General features: G+C 48.7%; 1 protein-coding gene across 4 annotated transcripts in view; it reads right to left on the bottom strand.

Moving 5' to 3' along the window:
- The window catches only part of LOC114850847 (NACHT, LRR and PYD domains-containing protein 12-like), a 151,420-nt gene that overhangs the window by 37,626 nt on the left and 93,240 nt on the right, over positions 1-20,554 (bottom strand). For 3 of the 4 annotated variants that reach the window (XM_055504092.1, XM_055504093.1, XM_055504094.1), the window contains 3 exons: positions 11,722-11,895; positions 4,321-4,494; positions 3,908-4,081 (listed from right to left, as the gene is read on the bottom strand). In XM_055504092.1, coding sequence (XP_055360067.1) covers positions 3,908-4,081; positions 4,321-4,494; positions 11,722-11,895 — 522 coding nt within the window. Of the gene's footprint in view, positions 1-3,907; positions 4,082-4,320; positions 4,495-11,721; positions 11,896-18,148; positions 18,231-20,554 lie in introns of those variants that run through there. The other variant, XM_055504096.1, reaches the window with a different exon arrangement.

Here is a 20,554-nt window from a genome sequence, read left to right as displayed (position 1 = left end):
GTCTGCCCGAGTCCCTGACATCCTGCCTCAAATGGCCACTGCTGTTGATATGCATATGAGGCAGCAGGCAGGCAGTAGGGAAAAGGTCACAGTCAACCTAACACCTGACAGTAGCTTGCAGAGCTGGTATTCCAGATCCAGATTCTGAACATACAATTGAATTGTGAATCAATCTGAACCACCTTACAGATACTCTTAAAGAAACGAAATAAAGTTCACATATTGTTTGCTCTGTAACGTCACCAAAAATTACAGAAAAGATGACAGTACACCCATCTAGTTTTAACAAATGTGCAATAAAAAAATGCAAACAGAAAACGCTCTAAAGCGTTTCCGTTTTATATTCTGCTTATTTCGTTATTACTCCTTTCACCTGTACCACATAAAGTTATTGCAGAGCTACAGCCATGTTCCTATGAAGGCAACCAGCTGTTTATTTCGTTATTCCCTCTTTCATGTCCCTCTGGTGAATGAAAGGGCAAACATTATTTTTATTTCCCAATAAAATTAAAGAGTTCACATATGATTTGCACTGTAACGTCACCATAAAAAAGAGTACTGAGTAAACCCATGTAGTTATAACAAATGTGCAACAAAAAAAACTCTTCAACGCGTTTTACTTTACATTTTTGTTTTTTGTTTATTACAGGAAGTTGACCAGCCGCTTTCAACTGTGATAAATACACGGATGTCGTTCTGCCCACTTTGATGTAGACAAAACTCTTCAAAGTGTTTTACTTTAAAATCCGTTTATTTCGTTATTCCCACTTTCATATCTGTCTGATAAATAAAAGTGGGCGGGGCTATCAGTCCCGTAGCAAAGGTAAGCGCTGACTGTGGGGGCTGGGCGCATCAACATACAGGACAGAGACCTGTGTTCCTCTGCCTCAGCCTCCTCTTTCAGCCTGTTGCTTTGGGCTGTTATTCCCCCACTTTGTGCCATGTTGACAAAGTTGACCAGCCGCTTTCACGTAGACACAAACCTCTTTAAAGCTTTGTACTTTACATTCCGTTTATTTCGTTATTCAAATAAATGTAATTGCAAATGCTGCACTGAGCTCTCTTTTGCTTTGAAGAGTTTTGTGTCTACATGAAAGCGGGCAGAACAACGTCCATGCGTGTGTCACCACTGAAAGCGGCTGGTGAATCTCTTGGGAACATGGCTGTAGCTCTGCAATGACTTTATGTGGTACAGGTGAAAGGGAAAATAACGGAATAAACGGAATATAAAACGGAAATGCTTTCAAGCATTTTCTGTATGAGCAGGAAGAAGTTTACAAGGAATCATTTAGAACTGGTTCGGAAAGAAATTGGTTTAATACATGAATCTGAAAACGAGACAGACATGAACAGACTGAACTATGTTCAACAGTGACAACGTTTCTCTGACAGGATCAAACTCTCACTATGACATGTAACATAGAGACACTGAGGATCCTGGAGACCAGAACCCAAACCCAGGATAAAGAGGTTCAGTGAATGTGGTGTTGAAGGTGTGAAGGTGGATCAGTTTGTCAGAGGAGACTCTGTAGAAGGACAGAGAACCAGCAGGACAGTCCACATACACTGATACTCTGTCAGACACAGACGAGGAGATGTATGTTTCTATGTTATTGTGTCTGACATCGTAACCATCATTTTCGCAGTTCAGACTCCAGGACTGATCATTGCATCCAAACAAACAGTCATCACTGTTTCCTCTCCTTCTGATTCCCCTGTAACTCACTGATATATAAACATATCCTCTCCACTCAACCTCCCAGTAACAGCGACCAGTCAGATCATTACTACACAGCAGTTGAGGCCTGTAGTTAAATCTGTCTGGATGATCAGGATATGACTGATCCTCCTCCACATGTGTCACCTTCCCGTTGTTGTCAGACAGTTGTAGTCTCCTGTTCACTGTGTTTGTGTCGATGATGAGTTGACAGAAATCTGATGGAGAGAACAAGACACAATCCAGCTGCAGTTATTGCTCTATCATCAGTTTGATGAGGATGTGACATCCAACAATGTATTGTGACATTTGTTGAAGGTAATGGAAAGGTTTAATTTTAATTTAGAAAGGAAAACGGCCGAAATTGTAGTAGTCATAATAGTACTGATAGTGTTATGCAGAGGGAGTATCCCAAAAATGAGCGGTAGGTGTGAGCTGCCAGGCTTCCGTTCTTCAGTCGAAGACCAGCCTGCTAAAGTGCTACAGCGAAATCATCTAATGGCTCGTCTTTTGATTGTTTCCCTGCACTGGACAGATTGGTGGAACTCAATGGTGAAACTGCAGTCCCTGTAGCGAACCATTGTAGTGTTTTGCATTTTGTTTTGTTTTTGGTGCATCCTCTGAGTAAAGACCATTTGTAAAGGTGACTTTCCACACTTTTTTAGTTTTCTTTTGTCTCAGCTTCAGTACATTATGTTTGATGTTCAAATATGTTTTGTTTGAAAAAAAAGAATGCTTTGTGAAGTTTTGTATGTTTCAATAATATATGTAAAGTCTAGTTCTAGTTGGAGGCTGAGCTTAATTACTGATACTATTGTTGTGGTAAAGAACGCAGATGTCTATTAGCTAATTGCTATATTGCAAGATGCATAGGAAGATATATAGATGATATACTATATAATATAGATAAATAACTATATAATTAGATAATATAGAATAAGTAATAAGTGTAGATTGGCACAACCAATTGTATGGAATATTGAAAGCTTGATATATTTTTGGTGACAACCAAAAAGGTACAGGTGATATGCCAAACTTAGATAAGAGACAAAGAACAGACTGCTGAAGTGGCAGAGCAAAACCACCTCACAGCTCGTCTTTTGATTGTTTCCCTGCGCTGGACAGGACACACACCTGTCTACAGGTCACTCAGCCGGAGGCGTGTAACAATGACTCTTGACAGTTTGAAGATGGTTGAATCTTGCTGATCTCAGTAAAAACACACTTACACTTGCTCAGACCTTGTCTCAACCATCGGACTCCACCAGGCTCCACCCTGAAAGGAGGAGGGGGTCAGAGACATGCAGACATGGACATTACATGGCTCTCACACACACATTGTTGTAGGATTGTGTTCAGATGGAGGCTTGTATGTAGGGATGGACATTCAGCAACAACTAAGGAGTTGGACCCTCACTTTTGGTGTCAGACACCTGCTTTCAGTCTCACTCTGTCACCACCAAACTAATGTGACACCACAGGAAGCAAAGTCTGAATGTGTTTATTAGCACACACTCCAAGGTTGGGTTCTAAGTTCATAAAGCTCCACATCCCTACTTGCTCCTCTATTAGACACTGTGTGTAGTTGTGTCCATACCTGAGAGTGTCCAGTCTCCAGTGTGGATCCTTGACTCCAGCAGACAGCAGCTCCACTCCTGAGTCTCCTGGATGATTGTAGCTCAGGTCCAGCTCTCTCAGATGGGAGGGGTTGGAGCTCAGAGCTGAGGCCAGAGAGACACAAGCTTCCTGTGAGAGCAGACAGCCTGACAGCCTGAACACACACAATGTTAAAGCACACTTACATACTATAGTTTGGATTAGAGGCACATTTGATCATCTACAATGCAGAAAAACACTAAGAACTGTTTAATAGGTTCCTGCTTGAAATGTGATCTGATCATCAGCAACGTGACAATGAGAGTCTGGAAACTGGAGTCAGTTACTGAAAAACCCGGTGAACAACCAGTAAAACAAAGATGGAGGACTTGAAATCATTCACATCTCATGTAATATGTGATTAAAGAGTTTACACAGAAAGGTGAAGAGTTTATTGATCCTCCACAGTTCAGACTTCCTGCATGTTTAATAACTTGGTTCTGTAGTTTGAGCTCATTAAAGGTCTTTACAGACAATGTGAGTGTGAGTGTTGTGCACATTTCTTAGATGATCTTTAGCTTCATGAATCCTGACCTGAGAGTCTCCAGTCGACAGTGAGGACTCTTCAGTCCAGCAGACAGTAGCTTCACTCCTGAATCCTGCAGGTTGTTGTTACTCAGGTCCAGTTCTCTCAGACTAGAGGACTGAGAGCTGAGAACTGAGGACAGAGCTTCACAGCTTCTCTCTGACAGGTCACACACACTCAGTCTGAAAGATGAAGATGTGTGGGGAACTCAAAGTTTTTCACACATAAAGTCAGAACAGAAAGTTGGTGCAGCAACAGTTTGGTTCTGCTGAGCAGAGGTTTCTCCTTCTGCTCTGTCACGTGTCTCACACTCACTCTCTCTGAGAACATGTTTAACTGAATGATCATCTGAAGACAACTGTCAATAACATGAACACATTTACCTATTAAGCTCACACAGAACTAAAACATGGAGTCTGACCTCAGAGTCTCCAGTCGACAGTGACAACTCTCAATAAGACCACAGAGATGCTTCACTGATGAATCCTGCAGGTTGTTGTTACTCAGGTCCAGTTGTGTCAGATGTGACGGGTTGGACTTCAGAGCTGAGACCAGAGAATCACAGCTGATCTCTGACAACCTGCAGCCACTCAATCTGAATAAAGAATCAAAGATGAAACAGTAGAAAACAAACAATCAGTTTAAACCATTCAGTGTCTCATTGTGTAATTGTAGCTGATGGGCATTCAGAGAGTAGAAGTTTAGAACCTAGAAGATTCAAACATCAGAACCAACAGGATTATTATTAATGACAACACGCTGCTGCTTCATCTCAGACCTCTTTAGTGGCTCCACCACTGGCTCCATCTGGACTCCTGGTACTGACACATTTATATGAGCTTCTAATAAAGATCCTCATTAGTCCGACTCCGAGGTTTTGGACACGTGACACATTTATAGAAACATACAGAAAATGTTCTGCTGATGGAACGACATCATCACAGAAGCATTTTATCCTGAGGGAACATTTATTAGAGTCAAACTGATGGAAAGAGCCAAACAAGCAGATCCAGAACTTCTTATTACCACATTTTGGGTTTGAATATTTGTGTCAGAACAAACATTATGGAGCCTTAGAAAAGTTTTGGAGCATCAGTTACTGATAATATGTGTGACGGTCCTCCTTGTCCACTCACCTGAGTGACAGACGGAGACGATTGGTGGAGGTGATAGGGGCGTGGTGAGAGCCTGGCTAAATGCAGGTGTGTCTAAGCGCCGGTCCTGTCTTTCCACTTACAACGCACGTAGCAGTGAGGCGTGTGGGTGACAAGTGTGTGCGCCGAGTGAGGAACAGCTGGTAAGTAAGGCGGTTAGGTTGGACCTGCATGGGATCCCTTCTATGTGCAGCGCTTCTGTGCGATTGTGTTGTAGAACCGGCTCTTACCTGGACAATTTATCGAGTGATGTGGGACTGACAGCAGTTGGTGTCGCAGTAGGTGCACATCAGCTTTTAGTCCCTCAGCTGCTTTTGGCCCGTCTTAACTGTACTATGTCTTTTTAAAGTGCCAGCAGGTTGGGGTGACGTAACATCGCTGGTGCTTGTTGGCTGCAAGGAGGACGGAGTGGATTTGGCTGAGTGCTGATCACAGCGTATTGTGGTCAGCTGATTCGACCTCCTCAGCGTCGTCTCTGCTGCCGCTCGACGGTGTCAATGCGGCTTCGTGGTTTTAATAATCTCAACTGCTGCTACCGCATGACTGTGTCGATGCGGCTTTGCTGGTTTTAATAACCCTGACTCCTGTTTTTTACACTTGAGCCACTCCGATTTTATCGTAGTTTTAACAGGGCTATTGGTATTTTGGTTTATTTAGTTATTTTTCTTTTTTTTTTTTTTGCAAAACATTGTTTTCTGGTCTTGTTGTCAGGGACTCGGGCAGACGGCGGACCCACATGCACAGCACGGAGACGATATTATAATCAACAAAAGGTTTATTCTTTAAGGCACGGTCAGACGGTCCAGGTCAACACAAAAAGGCTCGGCAAAAGTACAGGCAGGGAACAGGCAAAAACTCACGGTAAGATGATAATCCAGGTCGGGCAGGATACACGGTGCAAACAGGAACAAAACACGAGAGACACGAACACTCAGGGAACTCAAGAAACTAGGGACGCTCAACTCATTCTCAACTCAACAATCTGGCAAATGACTACGGGAACAGGAGGTGACTAAATACACAGGAGAGTGATTAACTGATTCAGTGCAGGTGAGGATAACGATCAGGTGGAGCAGGAAACAGCTGTGACAAAAACCCGGAAGTAAACTAAAGCAGGAACAGAAACCAGGAGACTATCAAAATAAAACAGGAAGTAGTGTTACACAGGACATGGCGTGAAATATGACAAGCAGGACATGACGTGAAACAGGGAACAACTAGAAACAAAGACACAGATCATGACAGTACCCCCCCCCCTATGGCGCCTTCCACGGCGCCCACGGAAGCCCCCCCCCCCAAACCAGGGCGGGCGGAGGGTGGTCCCAGGAGGAGGGACCGAATCCCAACCCCTCAAGGCAAACGAGCAGGGTGGGTGGAGGGAGGACCGGAGGAGGGCCAAAACAAGGACCCACACGACAACACAAAAGTCCATGAACAGGAAAAGCAGTCCAGGGATTCCCTCACGGAGGGTGAAGGCGCGGCGAGACCCTGCCCAGCAGCCGCTGAGCCAGGGTGGCACTCTTAGTGCCCTTGGGCTGGACCGATGTCCCCGGGGACCACCCCGAATGGCAACGTCCTCCAGGCGGACGCTGATCCGATGGGCTGAGGAGTCGAGGCGGGCGTCGCCGCAGGAGGCAGCGCCATCCGGGCAGCAGGAGGCGCCGAGGGCAAGGCCACCAGTCCGGCGGCCGAGACAAGGACGAGGCAGGGACCAGCGGCGTCCTCCTTGGACGACCGCGACGAGAGGCAGGAACCAGCGGCGTCCTCCTTGGACGACCGCGACGAGAGGCAGGAACCAGCGGCGTCCTCCTTGGACCACCGCGACGAGAGACGGGAACCAGCGGCGTCCTCCTTGGACCACCGCGACGAGAGACAGGAACCCAAGCAGATGCGGTCAGCGCCGGACCGCCAGGAACCGATGCAGATGCGGTCAGCGCCGGACCGCCAGGAACCGATGCAGATGCGGTCAGCGCCGGACCGCCAGGAACCGATGCAGATGCGGCCGGAGCCGGACCGCCAGGAACCGATGCAGATGCGGCCGGAGCCGGACCGCCAGGAACCGATGCAGATGCGGCCGGAGCCGGACCGCCAGGAACCGATGCAGATGCGGCCGGAGCCGGACCGCCAGGAACCGATGCAGATGCGGCCGGAGCCGGACCGCCAGGAACCGATGCAGATGCGGCCGGAGCCGGACCGCCAGGAACCGATGCAGATGCGGTGGAAGCTGCGACGAGCGCGACCCCCTCCTGGAGGTCCGCCGGGACTGCGACGGGCGCGACCCCCTCCTGGAGGTCCGCCGGGACTGCGACGGGCGCGACCCCCTCCTGGAGGTCCGCCGGGACTGCGGCTGGCGCGACCTCCTCCTGGAGGTGCGCAGGAACTGCGGCTGGCGCGACCTCCTCCTGGAGGTGCGCAGGAACTGCGGCTGGCGCGACCTCCTCCTGGAGGTGCGCAGGAACTGCGGCTGGCGCGACCTCCTCCTGGAGGTGCGCAGGAACTGCGGCTGGCGCGACCTCCTCCTGGAGGTGCGCAGGAACTGCGGCTGGCGCGACCTCCTCCTGGAGGTGCGCAGAAACTGCGGCTGGCGCGACCTCCTCCTGGAGGTGCGCAGAAACTGCAGCAGGCGCTGCCTCCTCCTGGGGGCCGGCGGGCGCTGCGGCTCCAAGGGTGACGGGGACTGGAACGACCGCTACAGGGCCGACAGGAACGGGGACTGGAACGACCGCTACAGGGCCGACAGGAACGGGGACTGGAACGACCGCTACAGGGCCGACAGGAACGGGGACTGGAACGACCGCTACAGGGCCGACGGGAACGGGATCAGAGACAGGGGTGACCTCTACTTGGCCTACGGGAACGCCCTCAACTTGGCCTACGGGAACGCCCTCAACTTGGCCTACGGGAACGCCCTCAACTTGGCCTACGGGAACGCCCTCAACTTGGCCTACGGGAACGCCCTCAACTGGGCCGACAGGGACAGGAACTGGAACGACCTCAACTTGGCCGACAGGGACAGGAACTGGAACGACCTCAACTTGGTCGACAGAGACAGGAACTGGAACGACCTCAACTTGGCCGACAGGGACAGGAACTGGAACGACCTCAACTTGGCCGACAGGGACAGGAACTGGAACGACCTCAACTTGGCCGACAGGGGCAGGAACTGGAACGACCTCAACTTGGTCGACAGGGACTGGAACGGCCTCAACATGGCCGACAGGGACTGGAACGGCCTCAACATGGCCGACAGGGACTGGAACGGCCTCAACATGGCCGACAGGGACTGGAACGGCCTCAACATGGCCGACAGGGACTGGAACGGCCTCAACATGGCCGACAGGGACTGGAACGGCCTCAACATGGCCGACAGGGACTGGAACGGCCTCAACATGGCCGACAGGGACTGGAACGGCCTCAACATGGCCGACAGGGACTGGAACGGCCTCAACATGGCCGACAGGGACTGGAACGGCCTCAACATGGCCGACAGGGACTGGAACGGCCTCAACATGGCCGACAGGGACTGGAACGGCCTCAACATGGCCGACAGGGACTGGAACGGCCTCAACATGGCCGACAGGGACTGGAACGGCCTCAACATGGCCGACAGGGACTGGAACGGCCTCAACATGGCCGACAGGGACTGGAACGGCCGCAACATGGCCGACAAGGGCTGGAACGGCCGCAACATGGCCGACAAGGGCTGGAACGGCCGCAACATGGCCGACAAGGGCTGGAACGGCCGCAACATGGCCGACAGGGACTGGAACGACGTCCTTACTGGAGCCGACGGGGACAGGAACGACCCCTAACGGATCGACAGGAACTGGAACGGCGTCAACATGGCCGACAGGAACAGGAACAGGGACTGGAACGGCGTCAACATGGCCGACAGGAACAGGAACAGGGACTGGAACGGCGTCAACTCCGGAGCTGGCATGACAGCTTACAGCTGCCGAGCTCGACGGGGAAGACGTCGGGCCTGATTGGGTAGGAACAACAGTCGTCAGACGGACGGTGCTCTCTGACTGGGACAAGGACTGAGCGTGACTGGGCTGAACTGGGATCTGGACTGGGCTCGACTGGACTGGGGCCTGGAGACGACAGGGCTGCACCGGGGCATGAGCATGGCGAGGTTGAACTGACTGAGAGGTGGGGCATGAAGCGGCCGCTGGCTGCAGGCCCGGGAGTTGCAGGGCCTCACGCAGGACAGGCTCCCTCAGGACGAGAGCGGCTGCTTCCTGGAACAGTTGTTCTCTCGCGCCCTGGTCTGCTGCCGAATCGGCGGTGTTCATGAGGTGGGCGAAGAGAAACGCAACTGGAGGAGAGCAGAGGAGGTGGACCCGTCGGGCGACGCTGTCAGGGATGCCTGTTATCAGAGGGACACAGTCAGTCAGAGAGTCAAGGGGCTCCTCTGTCGGAGAAGGAGACGGCTCGGTCCCCATGACCGAGACCGCGGGACCCGGAATCCTGGAACCGCGCCGCCGCCGTCCGGAGCAGCTGCGACTGTCCGTCGTTTGAGGCGCTGGGAGCGGTGTGGACCGGACCTCTGTACCGGGACCCGCATGGTGAAACGGGACCGCGGCGTCTGGAGCTTGGGCTGGAGACTGGGGAAAACACGACTGAACTGGGGTCTGGGCAACACACGGCTGAACTGGGGTCTGGGCAACACACGGCTGAACTGGGGTCTGGGCAACACACGGCTGAACTGGGGTCTGGGCAACACACGGCTGAACTGGGGTCTGGGCAACACACGGCTGAACTGGAGTCTGGGCAACACACGGCTGAACTGGAGTCTGGGCAACACACGCCTGAGCTGGAGTCTGGGCAACACACGCCTGAGCTGGAGTCTGGGCAACACACGCCTGAGCTGGAGACTGAGCAGCGCGCGGCTGAACCGGAGACTGAGCAGCGCGCGGCTGAACCGGAGACTGAGCAGCGCGCGGCTGAACCGGAGACTGAGCAGCGCGCGGCTGAACCGGAGACTGAGCAGCGCGCGGCTGAACCGGAGACTGAGCAGCGCGCGGCTGAACCGGAGACTGAGCAGCGCGCGGCTGAACCGGAGACTGAGCAGCGCGCGGCTGAACCGGAGACTGAGCAGCGCGCGGCTGAACTGGAGACTGAGCAGCGCGCGGCTGAACTGGAGACTGAGCAGCGCGCGGCTGAACTGGAGACTGAGCAGCGCGCGGCTGAACTGGAGACTGAGCAGCGCGCGGCTGAACTGGAGGCTGAGCAGCGCGCGGCTGAACTGGAGGCTGAGCAGCGCGCGGCTGAACTGGAGGCTGAGCAGCGCGCGGCTGAACTGGAGACTGAGCAGCGCGCGGCTGAACTGGAGGCTGAGCAGCGCGCGGCTGAACTGGAGACTGGGGGCCGCGTGAGAGCAGGAAATCCTCCCAGGGAAACAACCAGGGAGCTGGGCAGGTTGGTGCAGGCACGACGATCCGACGAGGCGGAGAGGAGGAAACCGAAACCATCGGCGGTGCGACCGGCGCCGGCGTGGTGCAGCGCGCGTCGCTTAATTCGTCAAGCTTCATACTTCCGCGGGAGAGTATATTCGCCGTAAAAACAAGGAAAAAAAAAGTCACTGACCTGACCGGAGGCTAAGTGCTGGCTGGGTCCAAGTTTGGCCAGATTGTTCTGTCAGGGACTCGGGCAGACGGCGGACCCACATGCACAGCACGGAGACGATATTATAATCAACAAAAGGTTTATTCTTTAAGGCACGGTCAGACGGTCCAGGTCAACACAAAAAGGCTCGGCAAAAGTACAGGCAGGGAACAGGCAAAAACTCACGGTAAGATGATAATCCAGGTCGGGCAGGATACACGGTGCAAACAGGAACAAAACACGAGAGACACGAACACTCAGGGAACTCAAGAAACTAGGGACGCTCAACTCATTCTCAACTCAACAATCTGGCAAATGACTACGGGAACAGGAGGTGACTAAATACACAGGAGAGTGATTAACTGATTCAGTGCAGGTGAGGATAACGATCAGGTGGAGCAGGAAACAGCTGTGACAAAAACCCGGAAGTAAACTAAAGCAGGAACAGAAACCAGGAGACTATCAAAATAAAACAGGAAGTAGTGTTACACAGGACATGGCGTGAAATATGACAAGCAGGACATGACGTGAAACAGGGAACAACTAGAAACAAAGACACAGATCATGACACTTGTACGTTTTTTTTTTTTTTTTAATTTGTTTTTCTCTCATGCATGGTGTGGTTTGGTTTTTGATATTTGTTTTCCCATGCATGGTGTGGTTTGAATTCATTTGATTGAATTTTTCTATTGGTCATTGCCTGTTTTAGTTGTTAGTTTTTATCGCTGGCGAATGATTTAAATTGTACAATATCTATTATTTTTAAAACACTTTTTTTAATCTTCTGATTCCTGGTGATCTTCTCTTTCCAACGGGCCTGCACCGCCCTGTCACATATGTTTATTATTTTCTGACTCAAAACTTGGTTTTGTTCTTATTTTAAGTAAAATAGTGAAAAACGACTGAATCAAACTTAAACTGAACAGAACGGACAAATCCACAAAAGAAGAGAACAGTCTTTACCACGAAGACCCTCAGTGTGGATCAGTAGAACATCAGCCTCATTGTGTCAGCAAAACATTCACACCAAGCTCACACAGAACTAAAACATGGAGTCTGACCTTAGAGTCTCCAGTTGACAGTGACGACTCTCTAGAAAACTGCACAGATGCTTCACTGATGAATTCTGCAGGTTGTTGTTACTCAGGTCCAGTTGTGTCAGATGTGACGGGTTGGACTTCAGAGCTGAGAGCAGCGAATCACAGCTGATCTCTGACAACCTGCAGCCTCTCAATCTGAATAAAGAATAAAAGATGTGGATCAAAGCATTAATAATGAGTCAGATTTGTCCTGATCACTGATGTTTAGTATAAAATGAGCAGAGTGAATTTGTGCTTGTGTTGTTGTGTCATCATGATCTCACCTTCTACACATCATCCACATGTCAGCACAACATTCATACACCTGTTGATGTCAACACTGATTCACAAGCTGCTGCTGGAACCAGTAGAAAACCAGACATGTTGGATCAAAGACTTCCTGTGGTTCCTTTCATTCATCGTCTTCTTTCTAAATCTGAATTATTCTGTGTCGTCTGATGGAAAATATTCAGAATAATGTTTGGATCAAACTCAAAACTAACCATTATTGATGAAGTGAATCATCTTTGCGAACTGATCCCAGTCAGATGGATGTTCTCTCCTCTGGTTCAACATGGAACCTAGAACCTTCTGTAGCAACATGTCTGCAGCCTCATATTCATGCTCCTGTTTCCTGCTTGTGTCTCTACAAAGTGACATCATTGTCTGACAGGAAGCATCACACACAGGTTCAAGTGTTGCCTGTTGATGGAGACGAATCAGACGCCACGAAAGATCCTTCAAACATATGTAGACATGATTTACTCTGAGTCTCTGCTGCTGTGTCACAATTAAAGAAAAATACGTCACAAACTTCTGTTCATGAGCTTCATAGACTTTATAGAGTCACAACAAACTGTCAATCTTTCCTGCAGGTTTCTGACACAAATGAGTCTCTCTTCATTCTAGATTCAAGTGGAGACAATTGAAGTGACGAGCTGAAAAACATGAACCAGGAAAAACACTGACCCCAGAGTCTTCAGTCGACAGTGAGGACTCTTCAGTCCAGCACACAGAACCTCCACTGAGTCCTGCAGGTTGTTGTTACTCAGGTCCAGATGTGTCAGATGTGACGGGTTGGACTTCAGAGCTGAGACCACAACTTCACAGTGAGTCTCTGTGAGTCCACAGCCAGAAAGTCTGTGATGACAGAAAATATAAAGTCTATAAATGTGAAGTGACTTCATGAATGCTGATGCTGAAGCAGCTGTAGCTCAGTTGGTCTCAACCCTCACAAAGTGTATGTGTGAACGTGATCAATGAGCAGATAGTTTGGACAAAGCGTCTGTCACATCACAGTGATGTCAACATGTCCAGTTGTGGTGACAGGAAGCTGTAATGTGTGTTTAATGTGATGGAGGATGTAGCTGCTCTCATAACAACTGGATGTGTTGCTCCATGTGACAAAGTAGGTGAGAGCTCCACTGGTCCTCAGCTGTTTAGCTTCATCATAGACATTCTGACCCATGCTTCGGAACACATACAAACGCATACAAACACATACTAGTGCATGCGTTAAGTTAAGTAACTGCAGTCATCAATACTCACCAGGTAGGAAACCAAAAGGAAGAAGCAGCCAATTACTTCCTCATGACCTCATGCCATTTAATGCTGAGGCTAAGACAGATCAGGGCCATCTGCTACATGCTGTCAACTCATATCTCACAACATCACCTGATGCTGTATAAATTATAGGGGATTTCAATCATGCAGACGTAAAAATAGTTCTTCCCAAATTCCATTACCACATTGAATGTGCAACAAAAGAAAAACACTTTGGACAAGAACTACTCCAACTTCAAGAAAGGCTACAGATCAATCCCACAGCCACACTTGTCACTCAGACCACATGGGTGCAGAGCAGGAAGAAGCGAGAAGGTAGGTGGCCATTTTTATTAACAAGTGGTGGCATTCTGCATGTGATCGTCAAAAAGCGGATTTGCAGCCCTGACATCGAACTGCTGGTCGTGGAACTCGTGGGTCGTGGGTAACCATGCCATCCTCACTGCATCATATCCTACTTTCACAGAGTTTGTTAGCTGTCCTATAAAAGGTGAAAAGACAGTGGACCTGATTTTTGCTGATGATGTTAAGGAGGTCTACTGTTCCGCTGCCCCCCCACCCCCAGAAAAGTCTGATCACAGTTTGGTTCATCTGATGACACTACACGGCTGGTTTAAAGGCAGCCTGCCACCATTAAGACAGTTAAAAGGTGGCCAGATGAGGATTCCATGGCCCTGCAGAGCTGCTTTGAAGTCACTGACTGGAAGGCCTGAATGAAAAGACAGGGGACAGGGAGGCAGCTAGGAGTGCCTGGAAAGAGCTGTCAGTCAGTATCAGGGAGGAGAAGGATGCTTTCAGGAAAAAACTGGAACACAGATTTCAGAACAACAACATGAAGGAAGTGTGGAGGGGCATTAGGACCATCACTGGCTACAAGTCCAGCAGCCAGGTGACTGAGGGGCCCAAGGACAGGGCCAATGAACTCAATAACTTCTTTAACAGATTCCAGTTGGGACTTTAAATCCCCCACTGCTCACGATATCGCCCATCACACCCCCCACATGACTTGGCCACCACCTCCACAAATCATCACAACAGATCAAGTGAGAAAGGAGCTGAACAAGCTTCATCTAACAAAGGCTGCAGGACCTGATGGAATCAGCCCAAGAATGCTGAAAGTCTGTGCTCCCCAGCTACAGTATGTGGTGTCCTCCAACACATCTTCAACCTAAGCCTGCAGCTGGAGAGAGTTCCTCTTGGGTGGAAAAAATCATGCATTGTGCCAGTGAATAGGACGCTACGTCCCAGAGTCCTCAACGACTACAGACACGTGGCTCTGACCTCTCACATAATTAAGGCTTTTGAGAGACTGATCCTGGAGTCCCTGCGTTCACCCTCCAGTTTGCATATCAACCCCATCTAGGAGTGGATGATGCCATCCTACATCTGCTCCATCGAACCTGCAATTTAATTACAAATAAAGCTGTTTTTCAATAGGTTTGATTCTGCCTAGCCCCCAGTCTCCAACCACACAGCCCTCTCTTCACACCTCTCCAGTCCAGGCATCTCCTCCCAGTCCATTCTGCCCTTCTTCCAAACACAGCAATGGGACGCCCCCAACAACCCACAGCTCCAGACCAGTCACCACCCATCCCCCTCTGCCTCGCTTTGAACCAGGTCAGGAGGGGGTTAAGGAGGACAAAGGCCAGGAAGGCAACAGGCCCTGATAACATCAGCTCCAGGCTCCTCAGGGAGTGTGTGCAGACCAGCTCAGATGATCCTTTCCATATTTAATCTGAGCCTCAGCCTGGAATCCTGATGCTTTTCAATTGAGGAGAATCAAGACTCATCACACTGTATTATCTAGCTGTTCTCAAGAGTGGCAATCCAAAAGAAATTCAACTTTACATCAAGCACAAAAGTGGAATTCAAGGAGTGAAGACGAGCTCCTAAAAATAACACGTTACACAATAAAACGTTTTCTATGTCGTTTTTTAGGAACCAGTAGTTGATGTTTTCACTCTGAACATTTATATTCTGTGTGTGAAGTGTTTCTCTTTAACACTGAGGCTTCAGCTTCATGTTGCTGTAGAATATTAATGATCACATTAACGTTGGACTTACTGAGCCTTTCTGCAGTTCCTCACAGCTGGGATCAGTCTCAGTCGTCCCTCCTCTGATGTGTTGTACTGGTTCAGGGTCAACTCATCCAGAACCTCCTCTGACATCTGCAGCATGTAGGCCAGAGCTGAGCACTGGATGTCAGAGAGTTCCTTCTCTGATCTGTTCTCTGACTTCAGGAACTCTTGGATCTGTTGATGCACTGAGTGGTCGTTCATCTCCATCAGACAGTGGAAGATGTTGATGCTTCTGTCTGGAGAGATTTTTTCACTGTTCATCTTCTTCAGGTTGTTGATGATTCTCTGGTTGGTTTCTGGACTGTTCTCTGTGTGACCCAGCAAACCTCCTAAGATTCTCTGGTTGGACTCCAGACAGAAGCCATGAAGGAAGCGAACAAACAGGTCCAGGTGGCCACTTGGACTGTGGAGGCATTTCTTCATGGTTGTATTAAGGAACTGACTCAGAGACATATTACGAGAATATTTAATGAAGTTTTCCAGTTCCTCCCTCTTCCCGTTGGTGTAACAGTGCATCATGTGAACAGCAGCCAGAAATTCCTGAACACTCAGATGAACAAAGCAGTAGACTGTTTTCTGGAAGATCACACTCTCTCTCCTGAAGATCTCAGTACAGACTCCTGAGTGAACCAAGTCCTCTGTGACGTCTAGACCACACTGCTCCAGGTCTTCTTGGTAGAACATGATGGTTCCTTCCTCCAGATGTTTGAACGCCAGCCTCCCCAGCTTCAGGAGAACTTCCTTGTCAGCCTCCGTCAGCTCCTGTGGACTGGTCTCATGTCCCTCATGGTACTTGTTCCTCTTCCTCTTGGTCACAACCAGCAGGAAGTGTGAGTACAGGTCCGTCAGGGTCGTGGGCAGCTCTCCTCTCTGCTCTGTAGTCAACATGTGCTCCAGAACCGTAGCAGTGATCCAGCAGAACACTGGGATCTGGCACATGATGTGGAGGCTCCTGGACGTCTTGACGTGTGAGATGATTCTGCTGGACAGCTGCTCGTTGCTGGATCTTCTCCTGAAGTACTCGTCCTTCTGGGCGTTGGTGAAGCCTCGTACTTCTGTGACCCTGTCCACACACGTAGGAGGGATCTGATGGGCCGCTGCGGGTCGGGAAGTGATCCAGACCAGAGCTGACGGAAGCAGGTTCCCCTGGATGAGGTTGGTCAGCAGCACGTTGACCGATGACTTGTGTGTGACGTCAGACACCAGCTCCCTGTGGCTGAAGTCCAGTGAGAGTCTGCTTTCATCCAGGCCGTCAAAGATGAACAGAAGCTTTAGGACAGCGAGCTGCTCTGCTGGGACCTTCTGGAGCGTTGGATGGAAAACATGGAGCAGCGTGAGAAGGCTGTGCTGCTGATCTCTGATCAGGTTCAGCTCCCTGAACGACAGCAGAACCAGCACACTGACGTCTGGGTTCTCCCGGCCCTCGGCCCAGTCCAGAGTGAACTTCTGCACCGAGAAGGTTTTTCCAACGCCAGCAACGCCGTTGGTCAGAACCAGTCTGATGGGTCCGTGTGGGTCAGAGGAGGCTTTAAAGATGTCGTGGACCTTGATGGGAGCCTCATGGAGGGTGTTCTTCTTGGAAGCTGTCTCCAGCTGCCTCACCTCATGTTGGGTGTTCACCCCTTCACTCTGTCCCTCTGTGATGTAGAGCTCAGTGTAGATGCTGGTGAGGAGGACTCCACTTCCTGTTTCACCTCCTTCAGTCACACGTTCACATCTGCTCCTCAGACTGAGCTTATGTTCATCTAAAGCCTCCTGCAGAGCTACATCTGCTGAAGGAAAAAGAAACAACAGAGACTGAACTACAAGACGCACATGTCCTTTTTATGATTCACAAATAATTCTGTGATTTAAAAAATGTGACAAAATGCACAGAACAAACTGTGACTGCATCAAAGTCAGTCTTGTTGAAACAATGACATCAAACACAAGTTCAGTCTTACTTTGGACGGTTCTGGTCTGATGGCCAATCTGCAGTCCAGCTCTGGTTCTAGGTTGTTTCCCACACTGGGGACAGGAGGAGACTCTTAATGGTCCAGACTGGTCCCAGTATGAGGTGATGCACTGTCTGCAGAACCAGTGTCCACAGCTGATACTGACTGGATCCTTCAGAACCTCCTGACACACATCACAGCAGGACGGCTGCTTCTCCACAGGAACACGACTCCTCTTCTTCTCTCTGTCAACACATTAGTTCAGAACCAAACTGATGAGTCCAACACTGTAGAAGCTCAGATGGTCCAGAGACCAGGAAACGTGACCTACTGCTCTGTCTGAACTCAGCATCAGTCTGGTTCCTCTTGCTTCAACTCTCCTGCTGCATAAACACTAATCAGCTGCTTTTCCTGTCTCACATTTACTGATCTGCTGAGATTCATACACACTCAGCACTTGCTGTAGCTCCTTCACAGTAAAAGCATCGACTATACAGAGCAGCTTCCGTCCTCTACTGTTATACAGCCGAGCCTGAGGTCAGAACGGCTTGTTAGTTCTGGACCTGTAGGAACAACGTGACAAACCCTGAACTAAAAGGTCCACTTACTAATGAGTCAGAGCTTTCAGACTCTGAACAGTTCAAATGTTTATAGTGACAAAATTCTAACGAGGAGGTTCTGAGGTGTTTCACTACAGAACATCCATCAGGAGTTGGAGGATAGAAAACCCAAACTAAGATCCTTCTCAGTCTCTGCATCATCAACAGAAATCTATGAACAGCACATTTTGTATTCATCCTCCATCAGGTTAGTTCAGTAGAAACTGTCTCTTACTTTGTGTCTGAGGCTCCAGGTTCATTACTGAAGTGTAGAGGCTCACGTCTGGACCAGTCACTCTTCATAGACAGACAGCTGGGTCTTGTATTTCTGTCGCTGTAAACACAAACTACTGCTGCTGCAGATCATCAGGACGTTTCACACTTTGGATCAGATCTCAGATCAGATTCCAGCTGTTCTCTGTGATTGACAGCTCTCAGAAACACTAAGACCCAACAAATCATTTCTCTGTGTGTCATCAGTCATTTCATTGTGATTTTAATGATCACGTCTACACACATAAGCTTGATCCACAAGAACATGAACATCCTGGAAATTCATACATTCAATTAATAAGATCAGTGAGTCTGGATCAGTTCTTACTTTGTGTCTGAGGCTCCAGGTTCAGGACTGAAGTTTGGAGGAGTTCGTTTGGACCAGGCACTCTTCATAGACACACAGCTGGTTGGTGGAGAATCTGCTCTCTTCTCTTCCTCCACACAAATGCTCATCTTCTGAAAAAAACACAGATCCAGAGCTGATGCTCACTGAAACTAACATTGAGTCGGTGTGTTCGTTCGTCAAAACAATGTCGGACTCCGTAGTTTTCTCTGGACCCCTCCCCAATGTGACCAGCGATGACATAACCCCTGTCATCGCTCCACCGCTGGTTGTCTCGGTGGTGTCCTGCAAACGGTGTGGGCTTTGTGGCTAATTGGAGCACTTTTTGGGGAAAACCTGGGCTGATTAGAAGAGACGGCGTCCATCCCACGTTGAACGGAGCCTCTCTGCTTTCTAGTAACATGGCCATGTTGCTTAGTCTCCCCACTCCGTGACAACTCAGAGTGGAGCCCAGGACGCAGAGTCGCAGTCTTACACGCCTCTCTGCATGTTCTCTACAGATGCTCTGCATGTTCTCCACAGCCGCCACCCACTCCTAGTCTTATTTATCGCATAGAGACTGTGTTCGCTTCTCGACCACCTAAACTATACAAGTCACACAAATCAAAGAGACTTACCAGAATTGAATAAACATCAAAACAGTTCCTCTTACAGAACAAAGTAACAGTAAGTTAATAAAGTGTGGTTTATTAAATATCAGATCTCTCTCATCTAAATCCTTGTTAATAAATTACTTGATAAGTGACCATACATAGATCTGTTCTGTCTCACTGAAACCTGGCTGCAGCAGGATGAATATGTTACTTTAAATGAGTCGACTCCATTGAGTCACATAAACTATCATGTTCCAAGAAGTACAGGTAGAGGTGGAGGAGTAGCATCAATTTATAAATCAGATTTATTAATTACTCCTAAACCTAAACATACTTATAACTATAATATAACTATTATAACTATAATAGTTATGACTTGAGAGCCTCACTCTGAGTCTTTCTCACCCAGACTCTGAAACTCAGAAGCCAGTTGTGTTTTGTATTGTTTACCGTCCTCCTGCTCCATATTCGGAGTTCTTAACTGAATTCTCTGAATTCCTATCTGACTTAGTCCTTAGCACAGATAAAGTAATTGTAGTGGGAGACTTTAACATTCATGTAGATGTTGACAGTAACTGTCTCAGCACTGCTTTAACTCCTTAATAGACACTATTGGTTTTACACAGCATGTAAATGAACCCACTCATTGTTTTAACCACACCCTCGATCTTGTCCTGACATATGGGGTTGAAATTGATAATTTAATAGTTCTTCTCCAAAACCCTCTGTTGTCTGACCATTTCTTATTAACTTTTGAATTTAGCATAATTGACCTTACAGCAGCTGGAAAGAAATGTTACTATAGCAGATGTTTATCTGACAACGCTGTTGCCAGATTCGAGCAGATGATTCTATCATCTTTTGCCTTAATGTGTTGTAGATACACAGAGAACAGTCACCTTAATCCTTATGAACAGGTTGACTGTCTTGTAGATGATGCTGCAGCTTCTCTACGTACAATGTTAGACACAGTGGGTCCTCTAAAGAAGAAGGCAGTGAATCAGAGGAGGTTAGCTCCGTGGTATAACTGAGAGATCCACAGCCTAAAGCACAGGACTAGACAACTAGAAAGACAGTGGCGTTCCAACAAAATAAATGTAAACTGCATTGCATGGAAGGACAGTCTAATAAAATATAAAAAAGCACTTTGTGCTGCTAGAAAAACACATTATTCCTCCCTAATTGAGGAAAACAAAACCAACCCCAGGTTTCTTTTCAGCACTGTAGCCAGGCTGACAAAGAGTCATTGCTGTGTTGAGTCTACTATCCCCTTAAATCTCAGCAGCAATGACTTTATGAAATATTTTACTAATAAAATTATCATCATTAGAAAAAACATTCAGCAGCGACTTCTTCCAAACGACAGAAAGCACTGTCTAGATCCATCAACTTTAAATATCCTCTGTCTTACCTAGACAGCTTCTTCACC

The sequence above is a fragment of the Betta splendens genome, chromosome 19 (assembly GCF_900634795.4).
Source record: "Betta splendens chromosome 19, fBetSpl5.4, whole genome shotgun sequence".
NCBI lineage: Eukaryota > Metazoa > Chordata > Actinopteri > Anabantiformes > Osphronemidae > Betta > Betta splendens.
Note: the sequence above shows the minus strand (reverse complement) of the source record. Positions and strands in the feature narration are given on the sequence as shown.